Source organism: Maylandia zebra, linkage group LG7 (assembly GCF_041146795.1).
Source record: "Maylandia zebra isolate NMK-2024a linkage group LG7, Mzebra_GT3a, whole genome shotgun sequence".
Taxonomy (NCBI): Eukaryota; Metazoa; Chordata; class Actinopteri; order Cichliformes; family Cichlidae; genus Maylandia; species Maylandia zebra.
Window position 1 is genome coordinate 52,679,697 of NC_135173.1, and position 19,501 is coordinate 52,699,197.

A 19,501-nucleotide genomic window follows, 5' to 3' on the forward strand; every position below is an offset into this window, starting at 1 on the left:
GCTGCTGACCATGTCCATTCCTTTATAAGCTCAAGCCAATAGATCATGTATGTGCAACTGACAAATCTGCAACAAGTGTGTGACGCTGTCATGCCTCCAGCACCTTGTTCTGAAAGCAAAATAGGTACAAACCAATAATAGCCCTTTCAAGCCTGAAGCATGAAATAATTGCCAGAAAATTCTTGTGTTTTTATTGAACCTCCTGACAAAAAAAACAAACAAATGTAGACATATGAGTTTACATTTTTATCATATTATCTGTATCAGGCTTTTTGCTTTGCAAATTCTTACTTACAAATGCATTGTGGAATTTATTTGGAGTTTTTTTTGGGGGGGGGGATCACACTGATGATGTAGCATCTTAAAAACTCAGAAAACTCATGTAACAAAAACTATACACCCAGCTTTAAAGGGCTAGGGTGATATACCTAATGAAGTCAGTGAGTGTAATTTGCCAGTGCTTTGCTTAAGTAAACCATTAAATCGACACTCTTCTAGCTTGAATATTGACTTCCTGTTTACAAAGCTATAAAAAATCCAATTTACAGAGAACCAATTTACAAAGCTTAAATTACAGATTTATAGCTCAGGCTCCTTTAGCAAGAATTCTTCTTTTGTTCCTCTGTTTTTGGTCAGTTTACATGGATGGTGCAGCAGTGGTTTTGGGTCTGGGATTTAAGGTCAACTATTTAAACAATTTTGAAAGGAATTTGTGCTTGCATACTGTTTCTGGGAATTTAAAAAAAAGAATAAACTGCATAAATTTCGAGAAATGGCTATTTGGTAAGCCTCTGTATAAAATGATGTCACTGTTCTGCCTAATTAATATCAATCAGTCTGAAAAAGTCAAGTCAAAAACAATTCCCAGGCCACACAAATATGTCTCTCCATCCTGGAATGTACCACAGCTCCAAACTGCCAGGAAACAACAAAATGCAGTAGGGCCTACTTGATATTCTTGTAGAAGTGGAGCTTGGGAAAACATCCAAGGTGATATTTAAGCTTATCAATCAGATGCGTCTGGGCATTATGACCTAAATTTGAGGACCATGCACAATTATGCTTGACCAGTAATTTATAAAGGGAAATTAGTTGCGGATACTGATCTTTACTGTAAGGAGCTTTTCACTTGAACTTTGGTTACTCAATTCACAAATCCAGTAATGTCAGAAAGTGGCGTAAGTTAACATGGAATGAGGGAGTTTAAGGTTACTGCAGTGTCAGCTGTCAACTTCAGAAAGACTTTTTCAAGCCAACTGTGAGTTCTTATTTTCTGTTGCTTTCCTTGGCGGATCAATGGTGGAGGGTGGGAGAGATAAAATAAAACCAAGGATGATCCATTTCTTTTCCATGTAAAGTCAATGAAAACTCATACAAAATATAATAATAATAATAATAATAATAATAATAATAATAATAATAATAATGCTGATTTGCCTTGGCACAATAACTCCAGAGCTCAAAGGTTAAATGATGTATACTGAACTATTTAGCAGTATGTTCATAGTTGACTTACCCTGTGATAGAAGTATAAGAGCACCCCAGAAGAAGGAGGAAGACGATGGTAAGTTATGACCACAAAGATTGTGCAAACAGACAAGTCAATCCTTGTGCAAACAAAGCTGCATGGATCCCGCCAGCAAACAGGATGAAAAATTACAACCAAGTAAATGAACCAAAGCAACCTTGACAACTGATAATTCCTGTAAGCAGTCATCACTCTTCAGTCGTATTCACACAACCTGTTGTATTACCTACAATTGAACGTAAAATCATCACACAAGGAGCTGCTCATATCAAGTCGGAATTCTTTGTTTCTTCGGGGGGCAATTTGAGGCAAGCAAATTTACAAACATGCAGTTCATTCCCACACATTAGAAAAACATGAACATTTTAAAATAAGACAATAGACAAAGGGCCAGGAGGGTGTTAGTCATCAAAATCCAAACACACCAGAACCACACTTCATATTAAAAAAAGGAAAAGATGTAGGGTTAGTCTGAACACACGGTAGACTGGCAATCTCATTTGAGGTCTGCTGGCTTTTTGGATCAAATAATACGATCCTTACTGACTTGGGTGGTAAATCCTAAAGATTAGGAACATCTGACAGGACTGATGGACAACAGCTGATGTGATGTCATTAGTGGAACCAAACATTCCAGTCAAGCCTTGACGTCCCAGTAATTTCTCCCACTTGTGTTATTCAGTAAATCATTTACCTGCCTTTTCACAGCCCCAAGACAAATTTCAAACTGTATATTCCTGTCTAATATATTCCTGCACTTAATAGAACAATGTTAATCCTTGTGTAAGTGTTTAAAAATGCCTTAGATAAACCTTTTGAGTGCTCAATACGCCAAAAATGATGAAGGTTGACGTCAACGGTCAGTTTTACTTAGAAACTTTGTTTTGACTTTTCCTGCACATCCTGGACGAGGTTTTCCATCAAAGTCAAGAAAAAGTAATGGGAAAAAGAAAAAGAAGAACATTTTCTTCACTGCTTCTGACTGTGGCCATAGCCTTATGATTCTCACACACATGCAGCTGCAGTAGTGAAAGGTGACACGAAAAGTATGCAGTTTGCTTTTTAAGATCTTCCAGCAGCTTCCAGACGATTGTCTGTTGAGTTGTGGTGTGTGAATGCTAAGCAGGGCTTTGGTATTATTATTATTTTTTCTATTAAACATTTCGTTTGACATTAAAGAAAAGTTTCGAGGATTGAACAGATATTATTTCTATAATAATACAGCAAACAAGGGTGTCACACCTTTTTTAAATATCTCCGCAGCAAACTTGACTCGCACTGGATTATTTTAAGATCTTACATATACACATTTTCATGAAGCCTTTGAATTCTACCTGTAGAAACACGACATGAACTTCATGAAAACCTTAATTATTTCTGACCTTTTCTTAGTTGCAGCCTTGTATGCCTTTAATCCTTGTGGCATTTCATGATGTATGCCATTGTAAAGTAGCACTAAACAGAATAAGCTCAGCTCACACTGATTTGAGCCAACATCATTTGTTATCATTACGCAACATGAGGTTGCACAAAGGTTTCGTGTTAAAGGGCAGCTGATGAATTCGGTAATCTCACAGCCTGAGGAAGGAACCTGAACTGAAACCCGGTGGTCTGGTCTGGTGGCAGCAGCTGCCTTTTTATCGGTTGGAAATAGCTGTGGGTAAACAGACACCTACTGCACCATTATGACTACATGATGCTATTTTGCAGCAATAAACTGCTGCAGAGCCTTTCAGTGTTGGATTTAACACGTGTCATACGGTATGCGATTCCTTGTTTATTGCTCCTCTTTTGATTTTAACAAGAGTTTGATGCTGATCCATGGCTTAGAGAAACTTACACCACATAGTATAATCTGCCTGAACCTGCACCAGTATTTCTGAGTACAGAAAATTTACCAGCCTGCAATACAGAGTAAAAAACAAAACAGTGTTGTGTTGTATAATTCCACCCTAAAAAGGGAGAGCTGGGTAGTAAGTAAACTTTTTTCCCCCTTACCTCAGACAGAATATTACAGCCGTGTAAAATCAGCAGCTGTGTTGTAACTTCAAACAAACTTGTCTCACAGTTTCAGTCTGTTGAATTTATCTCAGCCCTTGATAGCGTGTGAGAATGAGCAGGTGGCCGTGTTGATGTTCACTCTGACATGAGAGCTGCGCAGTTCAGCAAAGTGCCAGAGCACAGTTAGTAGATTTGCATACTCTGTGTTTAAAGATCCAAAAAAATAAGCTCCATCATCATTTTGCAAAAACAACCAGGAGAAGGTGAAATGCATCTTTAAAGGACATCAGCGCTTGATGGACCATGAAGGCACGTAGCTCAGCCCGCAGTCTGGACACACATGGATGCCAGACTGGCATAGCCAGATGCTCCGTTTGTTTTTGTGAATCCAGTGCGTGCTTTCCTAGCAACAATGCTGTGATAAAACATTCTACCAGATCTTACTGTTTTTCTTATTTTCCTGTCAGTTTTCAACCTTGCAAGCACTCAGGAAGCCGTCTGTGCAAAGCAGCCCAAGTAAAGCAGGAAGTGTGATGAAATATTTCTCTGGAAACATTTCATCACACTGCCCGAGGGCCCCAATGGGCCCCTTGGCCTGTTGAAAAATATACACACCCACCTGCTTTATATGATGTGCATCATTCACATATTGTGGGTTCAGTAACCCATCTTCAATCAACACAAAATAAGACATGAACATGTTGGTTGTTTTATAAATTACTTAGGAGTTTGGCACCTTGGTACATCTCTGATTTATTCACTGCTTATTACCCAATCAAGCTTTTCAGGTCATCAAACAAAGATCATTTTATCTGTAAACAGTGATCCATCATGATGTTTCTGATTACTTCTGTAATTACTTCCTTCATCAACATATCTATTAAACCCCATTCGTGCAAAGCTGCTCAGAGAAATCTAAGTATTATTTGACACTTTGATCTTAATAATAATAATAATAATGGATACTTTATTGATCCCCATGGGGAAATTACTTGTTTTTCTCTGCATTTGACCCATTCACTCAGTGAAGCAGTGGGCAGCCCACTAAGCAGGTGCCCGGGGAGCAGTGTGTAGGGACGGTACCTTGCTCAGGGGTACCTCAGGGTAGCCGTTAAGTGGATTCGAACCGCCGACCTTCCGATCATGGGGCGACCACTTTACCTACTGAGCTATCCCTGCCCTTAACATGATCAAGCTATCTCTATTAAGGGGTTACGTATCACAGGCCTTTGGGTGGTGATAATTAAGCCATTACTTCAAAAGCAATCACTTGATCCAGCTGTCTTTGTTAATTATAGGTCAATCCCCAGCCAGTATTACAAACATTTTGAAAGAGTAGTTCTAAGACAGCTAACTGATCATCTGCAGAGGAATGGTGAATTTGAAGAGTTTTAGTCAGGATTCAGAATTAACTACAGTACAGAAACAGCATTAGGGAAGGTTACAAATGGTCTTCTTCTGACTTCTGACCATGAAGTAATTTCTATGCCTGTTCTGCTAGACCTCATTGGAGCATTCGCTGTGACTCCAATTTCTTCATGTAAATGGGAAGTCCTCTTCATACAGTAAAATTAATTATGGAGTTCCACAGGGTCCTGTGCTGGGACTAATACCGTTTAAATACATGCTTCTCTTAGGCAGTGTTCTTATAAAGTATTACATACATTTTCAGTGCTGTGCAGTTTTATCTATCCATGAGAAAAAATGATACACACCAATTAGTTAAACTAGAGCAAAGTCGTAAAAACATAAAGGCCTGGATGTCCTCTGCTTCTAACTTCAGATAAAACAGGTCATTGTACGCAGCCTTAGAAATCTTAGAAATCTGGTATCTAATCAGATATTTATTCTGGTTGCTATTACATTAGCCTCCAGTAACACTGCGAGGACACTGGTGTCATTTTGACCAGGAAGACAAGGTCGTGGCCCGATTATAAAGACTTTATAGTACCACATGACCCCAATAGTGGTCCTAAGGTATTTAAAATAGGAGGCAGAGCCTTTAGCTTTCAGATCCCTTTTCTGTGGAATCAAATCTGTGGATTTCGAAGACAGATAACCTCTTTACTTTTAAGAATAGACTTAAAACTTTCCTTTTTAATAAAACTTGCAAAGACTATGTTGTAATTGGCCTAGGCTGCACGGGGCTTCCCATAATGCACTACACATTTCTTCTTCACTCACCTCTTTTCGCTTTCCTTGTGTTTATAAATCACTTTACATTTAATCATTAGTGATTATTAAACTCTGGCTCTCTTCTACACCATGTCTTTTGTCCTGTCTTGTTCTTCTCACCCCCACCACCAGTTCACAAATGATAAAATCTCCAATGAATCAAATATCCATTTTTTTTTTTGCTTGTTGTTTCATCACCCATTCCTACATTGTCAAATCCTACAGTTGAAATCTTAAGTCCTGTCAACAGCTGTGTAGCGAGAAATATCTTTTTTACAGAGTTGAGATAAGGAAGTTCCAGTGATTTAAGAGTGAGTGATGATTGTGTAAGCTGTGTAATACTGGCACTGGCACATATCATTGCTAACCTATCATGGGTATTTTTAACAGTTATGAATGAGTAGATTTCTAAGAATGTAGTTCAACTAAAATCCCTTGCTTCATTTCTGAGAGAAAGAAAGTGTGATTGTGCTGAAAACTGGTGTTCGCTCGCTCTGCGGTAGAGTATCACTTCCTGTTCCTGCTCAAACACAGTGGTGTTTCTGAGTAGCTTATTTGCTTAGCAATTTTTTAATTAACAACTTTTAAATACATTCTTTTTCATAGTATAATCTTCACGTGCTTCATCCGAAGCACACTTTCTGTGTACTCACTACCTAATTTATAGCCAAAGTATTCACTCACTGTCTCTGTACTGTTTCGCTAGCTTAGCTTAGCTCGTAGCTGACTCGTTAGCACCATGGCTACTTCACCTGTCCCTCCTGCACTTTCTTGCTCATTGTGTCAGATGTTTAGTTACTCCTCGGCCTCCTATAGCAGTAATGATATCTGTAACAAATGTAGCATATTTGCAGCTCTGGAGGCCAGGATTACTGAATTGGAGACTCGGCTTCGCACCCTTCATTCACCCATAGCTAGCCAGGCCCCTGTAGCTGGTGCAGCCGAAGATAGCATAGGCCCCGCTAGCTGTTCCCCGGCAGACCCCAAGCAGCTGGGGAAAGAGGGCGGCTGGGTCACGGTGAGGAGGAAGCATAGTCCTAAACAGAAGCCCCAGGTACACCACCAACCCGTTCATGTGTCTAACCGTTTTTTCCCACTCTGCGACACACCCGCCGGGGGTCAAACTCTGGTAATTGGTGATTCTGTTCTCAGACATGTGAAGCTAGAGACACCGGCAACCATAGTCAATTGTCTTCCAGGGGCCAGAGCAGGCGACATTGAAGGAAATTTAAAACTGCTGGCTAAGGGTAAACGTAAATTCAGTAAGATCATAATTCACGTCGGCAGTAATGACACCCGGTTACGCCAATCGGAGGTCACTAAAATCAATATTGAATCGGTGTGCAACTTTGCCAAAACAATGTCGGACTCTGTAGTTTTCTCTGGTCCCCTCCCCAATCAGACCAGGAGTGACATGTTTAGCCGCATGTTCTCCTTAAATTGCTGGCTGTCTGAGTGGTGTCCCAGAAACGATGTGGGCTTCATAGATAATTGGCAAACCTTCTGGAGGAAACCTGGTCTTGTTAGGAGAGACGGCATCCATCCCACTTTGGATGGAGCAGCTCTCATTTCTAGAAATATGGACAAATTAATTAAACCCCCCAAAGTATGACTATCCAGAGTTGGGACCAGGAAGCAGAGTTGCAGTCTTACACGCCTCTCTGCAGCTTCTCTCCTCCTGCTACCCCCCCAAAAACCCATCTCCATAGAGACTGTGTCAGCTCCCAAATAGACAAAAAACAAACTAAAAACCAGCAACAAACAACTTAAACATAAACAATTACAAAGAAAGAACAATAAAGTATCCACATCTGAACCAAAGAGTAAAACAGTGAAATGTGGATTATTAAATATTAGGTCGCTCTCCTCCAAGTCTCTGTTAGTACATGACTTAATAATTGATCAACAAATTGATTTACTCTGCCTTACAGAAACCTGGTTGCAGCAGGATGATTATGTTAGTTTAAATGAATCAACACCCCCGAGTCATTCTAACTACCAGAAATCTCGAAGCACAGGCCGAGGGGGCGGTGTGGCAGCAATTTTTCACACCAGCATATTAATTAATGAAAGACCAAGACAGACTTTTAATTCATTTGAAAGCCTGATGCTTAGCCTCGTCTACCCCAGCTGTAAAACTCAGAAACCAGTCTTACTTGTTATCATCTATCGTCCACCTGGGCCTTACACAGAGTTTCTGTCTGATTTCTCAGACTTTATATCTAATTTAGTTCTGAGCTCAGATAAAATAATTATTGTGGGTGATTTTAACATCCATGTAGATGCTAAAAATGACAGCCTCAACATGGCATTTAATCTGTTATTAGACTCAATTGGTTTCTCTCAAAATGTAAAAGAACCCACCCACCACTTTAATCACACTCTAGATCTTGTTTTAACATATGGCATAGAAACTGAACATTTAACAGTGTTTCCTGAAAACCCTCTGCTGTCTGATCATTTCCTGATAACATTTACATTTACAATAATTGATTACACAGCGGTGGAGAGTAGACTTTATCAAAGTAGATGTCTTTCTGAAAGCGCTGTAACTAAGTTTAAGAATATAATCCACCCACTGTTATCATCTTCAATGCCCTGTACCAACATAGAGCAGAGCAGCTATCTGAACGCTACTCCAACAGAGGTCGATCATCTTGTTAATAATTTCACCTCCTCACTACGTACGACTCTGGATACTGTAGCTCCTGTGAAAACTAAGGTCTCTAATCAGAAGTATTTGACTCCGTGGTATAATTCTCAAACACGTAGCCTAAAGCAGATGACTCGTAATCTGGAGAGGAAATGGCGTGTCACAAATTTAGAGGATCATCATTTAGCCTGGAGAAATAGTTTGCTGCTTTATAAGAAAGCCCTCCGCAAAGCCAGAACATCTTACTATTCATCACTGATTGAAGAAAATAAGAACAACCCCAGGTTTCTCTTCAGCACTGTAGCCAGGCTGACAAAAAGTCAGAGCTCTTTTGAGCCAACAATCCCTTTAACGTTAACTAGTAATGACTTCATGAACTTCTTCACAAATAAAATTTTTATCATTAGAGAAAAAATTACCAGTAATCATCCCACAGATGTAATATTATCTACAGCTACTCTTAGTACCATTGATGTTAAGTTAGACTCTTTTTCTCTAATTGATCTTTCTGAGTTAACTTCAATAATTACTTCCTCCAAACCATCAACGTGTCTTTTAGACCCCATTCCTACAAAACTGCTCAAAGAAGTCCTGCCATTAATTAATTATTCGATCTTAAATATGATCAACCTATCTCTAATGATCGGCTATGTACCACAGGCCTACAAGGTGGCTGTAGTTAAACCTTTACTCAAAAAGCCATCTCTAGACCCAGCAGTCTTAGCTAATTATAGGCCAATCTCCAACCTTCCTTTCATATCAAAAATCCTTGAAAGAGTAGTTGTCAAACAGCTAACAGATCATCTGCAGAGGAATGGTTTATTTGAAGAGTTTCAGTCAGGTTTCAGAGCTCATCACAGCACAGAAACAGCTTTAGTGAAGGTTACAAATGATCTTCTTATGGCCTCTGACAGTGGACTGATCTCTGTGCTTGTCCTGCTAGACCTTAGTGCAGCATTCGATACTGTCGACCATAATATCCTATTAGAGCGATTAGAACATGCTGTAGGTATTACAGGTACTGCACTGCAGTGGTTTGTATCATAAGATAAGATAAGATAAGATAACCTTTATTAGTCCCACACGTGGGAAATTTGTTTTGTCACAGCAGGAAGTGGACAGTGCAAAAGTTATGAGGCAAAAATTAGAATACAATAAGAATAAATACAGTACACAACTGTACAGAATAGAATAAAATAAAATACTATATACAGTAGAATAAAATAAAATAAATATACAATAAGATAAAAATAGAATACAAATACAAATACTATATACAACTGAGTAAAAATACAACGATGACAGAAAGGATTATTGCATATGTATGGATGTGTGTGCTTGATCAGTTAAAGTCTTTATTATGGAGTCTGACAGCAGTGGGGAGGAAAGACCTGCGAAATCTCTCCGTCCCACACCGTGGGTGCCGCAGTCTCCCACTGAAGGAGCTGCTCAGTGCTGTCACAGTCTGCTGCATGGGGTGGGAGATGTTGTCCATCAGGGATGACAGCTTAGCCGCCGTTCTCCTGTCACTCACCACCTCCACTGGGTCCAGAGGGCATCCTAGAACAGAGCTGGCCCTTCGGATCACCCTGTTCAGTCTCTTCCTGTCCCCAGCAGAGATGCTGCCGCCCCAGCAGACCACACCATAAAAGATAGCAGAAGCCACAACAGAGTCATAGAATTTCTTCAGGAGTGGGCCCTCCACTCCAAACGACCTGAGTCTCCGCAGCAGGTACAGCCTGCTCTGCCCTTTCCTGTAGAGGGCGTCTGAGTTATGAGTCCAGTCCAGTCTATTGTTCAGATGAACGCCAAGGTACCTGTAGCTGTCCACAGCCTCAATGTCCATACCTTGGATGTTCAGTGGTTGCAGTGGAGAATGCTTGTGCCTGCGGAAGTCTACCACCAGTTCCTTGGTTTTACTGGCGTTGATCTGGAGGTAGTTCAGCTGGCACCAGTCCACAAAGTCTTGGGTCAGACCTCTGTACTCCTTGTCGTCCCCATCAGTGATGAGGCCGACTATTGCAGAGTCATCAGAGAACTTCTGCAGGAAGCACTGGGTGGAATTGTGGGAGAAGTCTGCAGTGTAGATGGTGAAGAGGAACGGAGCCAGAACCGTTCCCTGTGGGGCCCCCGTACTGCAGACGACCCTGTCCGACACACAGCCCTGAGTCTGTGAGTCTGTGGTCGGTCGGTGAGGTAGTCCAGGATCCAGGTAGTGAGGTGATGGTCCACTCCAGAGTTCACCAGCTTGTCCTTTAGAACCGAGGGAAGAATGGTGTTGAAGGCACTGGAGAAATCAAAGAACATGATTCTCACAGTGCTTCCAGCGGTCTCCAGGTGAGCGAGGGAACGATGTAGGAGGTGAATGACGGCATCATCCGCTCCAATGCCAGGCTGGTAGGCAAACTGAAGTGGGTCCAGTGATGAGCTTGTTAGGCGCCGAAGCTGAGCCAGGACCAACCGCTCCAGGGTCTTCATCAGGTGGGATGTCAGAGCCACCGGCCTGTAGCTGTTGAGGTCCTTGGGGCGTGAAGTCTTTGGCACTGGTACAACACAGGAGGTTTTCCAGAGCTGTGGGACTCTTCCCAACCTCAGGCTCAGGTTGAAGAGGTGCTCCATCACCCCACACAGTTGGTCCGCGCAGGACCTGACGACCCTCGAGCTGATGCCATCTGGACCCGCTGCCTTCTTGCCATTAATCCTCCTCAGTTCCCTCCTAACCTGGGTGGTTGAGAGAGACAGGCTGGAGCCTTGTGTTGAGTGTGTATTGGATGCTGTTGTTGGGGGTGGGGGGGAGTGAGCAGGGTGAATAGAGGAGGTGTGAAGTGTCTGAGGTGGAACAGCAGCAGTGGGGGTGGGTGAGTCTGCAGCCGATGTTGCAGACTGCCTCATGGCTGAGTCAAATCTGTTGAAGAAATGATTCAGTTCATTTGCCCATCTCACATCCCTCCCAGGCAGAGAGTTCTGCTGTTTGTGGCCCGAGATGGTTCTGAGGCCTCTCCAGACTTCACCAACGTTGTTTTGTTGAAGCTGGTTCTCCATCTTCTGCCTGTAGCTCTCCTTCCCATTCCTTATCAGTCCCCTCAGCTCTCTCTGCACCAGAGGCGGAGCCAGACATTTGAAACACCCGGGGCTTAGCCCAAAGAGTAGTATGCATGTGGGATTTTTTTTTTTTTTTTTTTTTGGAAAAAAGAAAAAAGAATGACTTCATATAGGGAAAAATATATATATATAAAATATATATCACATGTGCAGGACACCTTAAACTAGTTTTTTAATTAAGCAGCAAGGCAGAACAAGGTCAGGGCTGCATCAAGACACGAGGACTAAACCCCAATTCAACCAGACCCAGAACTGATCCAGAATTAAAAACAGGACTACAACAGTTCAAAATCAGGACTACTGAGGACTTAACCAAGACAGAACCAGAATCAGAACTAGATGATAGCACTAAAAATCTTCATAGACCTGCACTACACTTATTTTTTTAATTCTACCAAAGTACACTATTTAGATTGAGAAAAGTTTATATAATTATTCAGCCTTGTTGTGCAAACAAGCCTGCAGAACTTAATAAATACAGAATTTGAAAAATAACAAACCTAAAAAGAAACACTAGGTACGAGATACATGAGGACCTATGATACGGTGATACTTTTGGTAAACAACCATTTGACTAACATGTGTGTCTCACCTGCTCTTGTTCATCTGTTCTGTCCTCGTTCTCCTCTCTCTCCCTCTTTGTGCTGACAATCATCAAATATACAGTTGAAACCAGATATTTACTCTTCAGATAAAAACACTTTTTTAATTGTAACATCAAATCAGACTAAATGTTTATTTTTTTTAGATTGATAAATATAAAAACATATTTGTTAACTTTAAGAGTAAAGAGAGAAACTGTCTGTATTTCTTAATTGCAAATGGCACCAAATTGTATTCAAACTTGAGCCACACTTATGGAGCTCCACAGTTCTGTTCCTGGTGTTTTGGTTGACATCTCTTGATTTTCCCATGTCAAAGAAACAGGCTCTGTGTTTTGCCTTATATGCATCCACAGCTGTGCCAGCAATTTACTCACATGGACTCTACTAACCTATCAGAAGCTTCTTCAGCTCAGAATGGAATCGTCTGGAGTTTTCTTATTAATTAACAATAAATTTAGTGTACATGTACTCCTAAATTTGATGAAAGTGATAAAAATAGCTCTGTCTCTCTTTATTCTGAAATTTAACTAATTCAAAATATATTTCAATATTTATCTAAAACAAAAATTTACTCTAAATTGATGTTGTACAGTAAAAATGTTTTATGTTTTCTCCCTAAAGTGTATGTAAATATCTGGTTACAAATGTGAATATCCTGCTGTGTACTGAAATCCCTCTTGTTTTGCATAGAAATATACTGAACAACATACAAAGCATAATATATAAAATAACATTTACCTGAGTTTTTTCTTTGAAAGAACCCTCTAATGTCCATTCTTATGTTTCAGTACATAACTGAAACCGATTTAGTCGGGGAGGGTAAGAACTGAAAATATGAAATAAACACACGTAAGCTAAGACTCTAAAAAAAATAGCATTTGTTCGGCTTTTCATTTTGCCATTTGTTGATTCACTTGAAGAGCAAGTAACGTAATATTGGTCAAGTGATCAGTTTCATATCAATCTTTCGTGATGCACCGTCATATTTACATTATTTGTACAGTACGAATGATTTGCTTTGGTACCTGGTCAAACTTAAGCTCTCCTTAGTATGGCTGGCTCCGTCTCTCCAACAGCGCACTCACGGGCAGCAGCTGCCCCGCCCCCTCGCTCAGTCGCTTAGTGCCTGAGCTTGGATCATACCAATATCAGGGGGGGATTCACGCACAGTCGTAAATTCCCACAGTGTGCACTATGTGCTTCGAATATTGTGTGTACTTTTTGTTTTATACAGTTGTCAGCCAGGCATCTAACTATGAAAAAATTACACTCCAAAATACCCCGGGCTTCTGACAAAACAACCCGGGCTTAAGCCCCGTAAGCCACCCCCACGCTCCGCCCCTGCTCTGCACCCTTTTCAACTCCTCTTTGTCTCTGGATTTGAAGGCCCTCCTCTTCTGCTTGAGGACGGTTTTAATTTCTGGGGTAATCCAAGGTTTGTTGTTGGAGAAACACCGTACAGTCCTGGTAGGTACAGTGTTATCCACACAGAAGTTTATATAGTCAGTAATGCATGTAGTAAGGCTGTCGATGTCCTCACCGTGGTCATCACAAATCACCTCCCACACAGTCGACTCAAAACAATCCTTAAGAGCCTCCTCGCTCTCCTCTGACCATCTCTGCACTGTGCGGGTGGCTGGTGGCTCCCTGCGCACTAAGGGCTCATACACAGGGACAAGGTGCACCAGGTTGTGATCAGATCTGCCCAGGGGAGGGAGAGGTGATGAACTGTATGCCTCTTCTGCATTGGCATACAGTAAGTCCAGTGTTTTATTGACTCTGGTTGGGCAGGTCACATACTGGGTGAAGGTGGGCAGTGTGGAGTCCAGTGAGGCATGATTGAAGTCCCCTGATATTATGAGAAGGGCTCTCGGTGATTGTGTTTGCAGTCTGCTGACCACAGAGTGGAGAGAGTCACAGGCTGCATCCGCGTTGGCCGAGGGGGGGACATACGCTGTTATCGCAATAACATGCGAGAACTCCCGGGGCAGGTAGTACGGACGCATGCTAACGGCTAACAGCTCAATGTCTCTGCTGCAGAGTTGCTCTTTTACAGTGATGTGCCCAGGGTTACACCATCTGTCGTTCACAAAAACTGCCAGTCCCCCTCCTTTCCTCTTACCGCTGTCTCTCGTCCTGTCCGCTCGCAGCAGCTGGAATCCCGGTAGTGTCACGCTTGTGTCCGGAGTTAGCGATGTTAGCCACAACTCCGTTAGCATCATGATGCTACATTGCCGGTACTCCCTCTGTGACCAGGTTAGCGACATGAGCTCATCCATCTTATTGGGCAAAGATCTTACGTTTCCAATAATTACAGAAGGAAGAGATGGTCGATAACGTCTCCTTCTCGGGCGACGGCGCTCCTTCCCAGCACGACACCCCCGTCTTTTCCTCCTCAGCTCGCTGGGAATATCGGGTCTGTCCGCCGGCAGTACCGCTGCAGGACTCAGCGCTAACAGCTGATCCTTACTGTAAACAAAGGATCTCTGCTCTGGGTCCCCAGACACGGGTGAAAAAAGTAGAAATAAACTGAGAAAAACGACCAGGACTAGCACAAAACGGTAGAACATGGTTGCAGAGTCTAATTACTAATACGTTAGTTATAAAAAAATTACGAGAAAAAAGATAAGAAAGAAAGAAACTCAGAATGAGCAGAGCTGCTGTAACAGGCTGCCGCACACGGGGGGCGCCGGATATGTCATATCTTCATATCTATCTAATAGACTCCAATTTGTTCATCTAAATGGAGAGTCCTCTTCACACACTGAGGTTAATTATGGAGTTCCACAGGGTTCAGTGCTAGGACCAATTCTGTTTACACTATACATGCTTCCCTTAGGCAGTATCATTAGAAGACATAGCATACATTTTCACTGCTATGCAGATGACACCCAGCTCTATCTGTCCATGAAGCCAGATAACACACACCAATTAGTTAAATTGCAGGAATGTCTTAAAGACATAAAGACCTGGATGGCCGCTAACTTTCTGCTTCTTAATTCAGATAAAACTGAGGTTATTGTACTTGGCCCTGAAAAGCCTAGAAATATGGTATCTAACCAGATTCTTACTCTGGATGGCATTACCTTGGCCTCCAGTAATGCTGTGAGGAACCTTGGAGTCATTTTTGACCAGGACATGTCCTTCAACGCACATATTAAACAAATATGTAAGACTGCGTTCTTCCATTTGCGCAACATCTCTAAAATTAGAAATATCCTGTCTCAGAGTGACGCTGAAAAACTAGTTCATGCATTTATTACTTCCAGGCTGGACTACTGTAATTCATTATTATCAGGATGTCCAAAAAACTCACTGAAAAGCCTTCAGCTAATCCAAAATGCTGCAGCAAGAGTCCTGACAGGGACTAGAAAGAGAGAGCATATTTCTCCTGTTTTGGCTTCCCTTCATTGGCTTCCTGTTAAATCCAGAATTTAATTCAAAATCCTGCTCCTCACATACAAGGTCTTAAATAATCAGGCCCCATCTTATCTTAATGACCTTGTAGTACCATATCACCCTATTAGAGCACTTCGCTCTCACACTGCAGGCCTACTTGTTGTTCCTAGAGTATTTAAAAGTAGAATGGGAGGGAGAGCCTTCAGTTTTCAGGCCCCTCTTCTGTGGAACCAGCTTCCAGTTTGGATTCAGGAGACAGACACTATCTCTTCTTTCAAGATTAGGCTTAAAACTTTCCTTTTTGCTAAAGCATATAGTTAGGGCTGGACCAGGTGACCCTGAATCCTCCCTTAGTTATGCTGCAATAGACGTAGGCTGCCGGGGGATTCCCATGATGCATTGAGTTTTTCCTTTCCAGTCACCTTTCTCGCTCACTATGTATTAACAGACCTCTCTGCATTGAATCATATCTGTTATTAACCTCTGTCTCTCTTCCACAGCATGTCTTTACCCTGTCTTCCTTCTCTCACCCCAACCGGTCGCAGCAGATGGCCGCCCCTCCCTGAGCCTGGTTCTGCCGGAGGTTTCTTCCTGTTAAAAGGGAGTTTTTCCTTCCCACTGTTGCCAAAGTGCTTGCTCATAGGGGGTCATATGATTGTTGGGTTTTTCTCTGTATCTATGAAGTGCCTTGAGGCGACTTATGTTGTGATTTGGCGCTATATAAATAAAATTGAATTGAATTGAATTGAAAAAGGCGGTACACATTAGATACCAGGTCGGTCTTTAAAGCACCTAATCAAAAATGATGCACTGGTCGTAAAAATCACAGAAAATGCTCACCTGATCTAAATAATAACAATGATAACCTTATATATTTTTGATTTTTGAACATTTAAAAGAGGCTTTACATCTTTAAATTTCAGCGTATTTTTAAACAATTAGTTCCACCTGAAAAAAATAACGATTGGTATCATGTGGTACTCACAGACAGGCCCACACAGCATTACTTTTATAGATTTTTTTGCCCATATCCTTTTCCTTTTGTTCAATGGGGCATCAAGGAGGAATGTCTGTCCAGAGGACAAGCTTTTTAGACAGATGGCCAAGAATCATAACTGTGTGTCAGGATGGGAGGTCAGGTAAAAACCAACAGAACCTTTTTTGGCCCCTTGTTCCAATAAGCTTTTTATGACCAGCCAGGGCAAAAACCACTCTACAGACACATCCTGTACTCTCTCTCACACACACAGACACACACACACATTTTAGATATGGTGCTAAAAGAGAGATTTTTCAAAAACATAGAAACCTTTAGGCTAACTTTATAGATTGAATTTTGAATGAATAAGCAAATTCCATTTGTGTTGGTGTCAGAAAGGACATCGGTGTCGATTTCATTTTCCAAGCCTGCCTTGGACAGGCCACAAATCTGACAAAGGGGCCACCACAGAAACGAACAACCATTCACACTCACATTCACACCTTTGGGCAGTTTAGAATCACTGGTTAACCCAACCCCACTAATTGCATGTCTTTGGCCTGTGGGAGGAAGTCAGATTACCATCTTTCTGTAAAGCAACAGTGCTAACTGTAATAATGTGAATTATTGTTTGCAAGATGGTTTGTTCCACAATGGACTGTGTTGCTGCACGGACGTTTTAGAGTGACACACAAGTAAGGAGTTTGGGCCAGATTGTTAGGCTGTATGTTGCTGTTGTACATGGCAGAGGACCAATCTGAGTCGCATGACTTGTTAATAAACCTTTTACCCCGTTGGGTAGGAAATAGATATTCTGGAGTCTTGTCGTGAATGAGACCAGAATATAACACTAACCACAGTGTTGCTGTGCTCCCCTTTATGCTTCTCCCTTGAGATGCTCTCCCAGGCCTCTTAGTGGCACTTCAGATGCTTCAGTAGGTGTGTTTGTAGCTCTCTCTCCCTTCGGTTTTTGTCTTCATTAACTGAAAAGCACGCCATATCAGATTGAGACAGGTGACTGACTGAATATCCCATTCCTACACCTCCAGAAACTCTCTGGTTGCGTTTGCAGTATGCTTTGGGTCTTTGTTCATTTGCACTGAAAAGAACTCATGTGTGAGTTTTGTGGCATTTGGCTGAATCTAAACAGATAAAATAGCCCTGCATACATATTTTATCCTGCTACTTCTAGGAGCAGTTGCATCATCTATAAACACTAGCAACCTCCTTCCACTCCCAATTTCTGCCAAAGTCTCAAGAAATTATTGAGATTTATTATATAACCACATATAATCGCTGTTCTCAATTCTGTAACATAAAAAGGTCCACAAAACTACCATTTATAGTTATCAATACTATTTTTTAATGAATTAACACAGAGAATGTGAAACGTGCTTATTTTAAACTAGTCTGTACATTCAAAGTGGGGGTACGAAAGCTTCCGTGTGTTGGACGCATACATTTGTATCCCACACTCGCTGAAATGGGAGCTCAGGTGCCTTTATCAACTCCCTCCCCTGTGTCTTTGGACTGTGAGAGGACAGCTGCTCCAGGTAATCCAGCGTAGGTCAAACATGTAAACATTAGACAAAAAAGCCCCAGCCAGGATTAAACCAGTAACCTTCATGCTGTGAGGTAACGCCACTAACCACTCTATTTCAGATATCTTGTCTGATGGCATCATCTCACAAAGCAAACTCTCACCTCTGTATGACCTCTGTTCCTTAGACCTTTGCACCATATACCTTTATTTGAGAACAGCCTAAAAATGATAGCAACTTTTAATTGTATTGTGTTTTGGGTCACTCTGGGTCACAGTCATCAGATTTAAGGAAAAAATTTTGAAAACTTTTGTGTGTTGTCATAATGTCAACCCCAGGGTTAAAATCCACTGTGGTGACGTATGGAGGCAAAACTACAAAAAAACAAAGGCTGACTGTCCAAAAGCTTATAGACCTATTTCTACTTAAAGATAAAGGCAGAAAACAGAAGCTAATTACACTTTTTTTTGTGAAATATGCAAACCTCTATCAAGTATTGGTGCATGTTAATCATGGTGTTCTGATCTAAGTAAGCAGGTACATCATTTCTCCTTACATTTGACTGAATATTTATACAGTTCGCATTCATCTTAGAGAAACTGAAATGTCAGCAAACTAGTCAAGAAAGGTGACCATGTTTAGTCTTTATTTTTGTCTGCTGGTTCCCAAAAAGATTGTTCTCCTGAAGTAACCCAAGCAATGTGAAATTAAAGGCATTCATTTTTTTAAAGCATAGATATCAATCAGATTATTTAGACAATGATTCCTTTTTGTTCCTGTGAGCAGTAGCACTTATGTTGTTTTGAAACCCATAGGATGCCCTTGAGCTAAAGTGGTGTCAAACACCACTAAGAAAAACTTTACAAAGGTTTTTATTAGTAAAACAGAGAGAGGCAGTGTGTGCATCGGTAGAACTTAGATCTTACTGTTTATCTTTTCAAAGGGAGCTAAATTGCCAAAGAGTATTAAACAAAAATGCACTCCTCACAATACTATAACTGGCACATTCAGCACAGACTGTTGTAGTTAAACTGTCGTCTCTGGAACATGCTTATTGTGAAGGAATGCAGAAGAGAACAGGTGTGGCTGTTGTGGTATCTCAAGAGCTGCCGGCACATACTGTTCAAGACTACTGACTGTCTCATTAAAATATTTACAAAAAACAAGTATGGAAATCTGTCACTTCTTCTACAAGAAACATATTTTGTTAACGTAATATTTTGCAGGTTGTCTAGTAATTTTTCCAAATACACAATCGTAAGCTGGGAATTAAGGTGTTGGGCGTCAAGTGACAAGTTTTAGATTGGTTATTTTACACTGAATTAAAACCTGAAGGCGCTCAGGGAATATACTTGTAATTTCTACTGAATTTAAATTTAAATGCAAGGAGTAAGGCTGTAATGTGAACAGTGGCGTCTCTAACGCCATGAAAGTCATCTGAGAGACAGGAAATGAGCCATGACTGTCATATTCCAGAGAAATTGTATTTACCGTTGATTTTTTCTTTAAAATTAATAT

At 41.2% G+C, this 19,501-nt stretch overlaps 1 protein-coding gene across 2 annotated transcripts; it reads right to left on the reverse strand.

The window, feature by feature from the left end:
- Positions 1 to 11,809: 11,809 nt before the first annotated feature.
- Positions 11,810 to 14,993, reverse strand: LOC143419535 (uncharacterized). 2 transcript variants are annotated; one of them, XM_076886659.1, is made up of 3 exons: positions 13,090 to 14,993; positions 12,803 to 12,890; positions 11,812 to 12,103 (listed from the first exon to the last, which is right to left on the reverse strand). In XM_076886659.1, the coding sequence occupies exon 1, from the start codon at positions 14,632 to 14,634 to the stop codon at positions 13,318 to 13,320; it is 1,317 nt and encodes a 438-aa protein (XP_076742774.1). In that variant the 5' UTR covers positions 14,635 to 14,993; the 3' UTR covers positions 11,812 to 12,103; positions 12,803 to 12,890; positions 13,090 to 13,317. The 2 variants fall into 2 exon arrangements, with proteins under 2 accessions (XP_076742773.1, XP_076742774.1); XM_076886658.1 differs by having other exon boundaries at positions 11,810 to 12,890.
- Between the last annotated feature and the right edge of the window lie 4,508 nt (positions 14,994 to 19,501).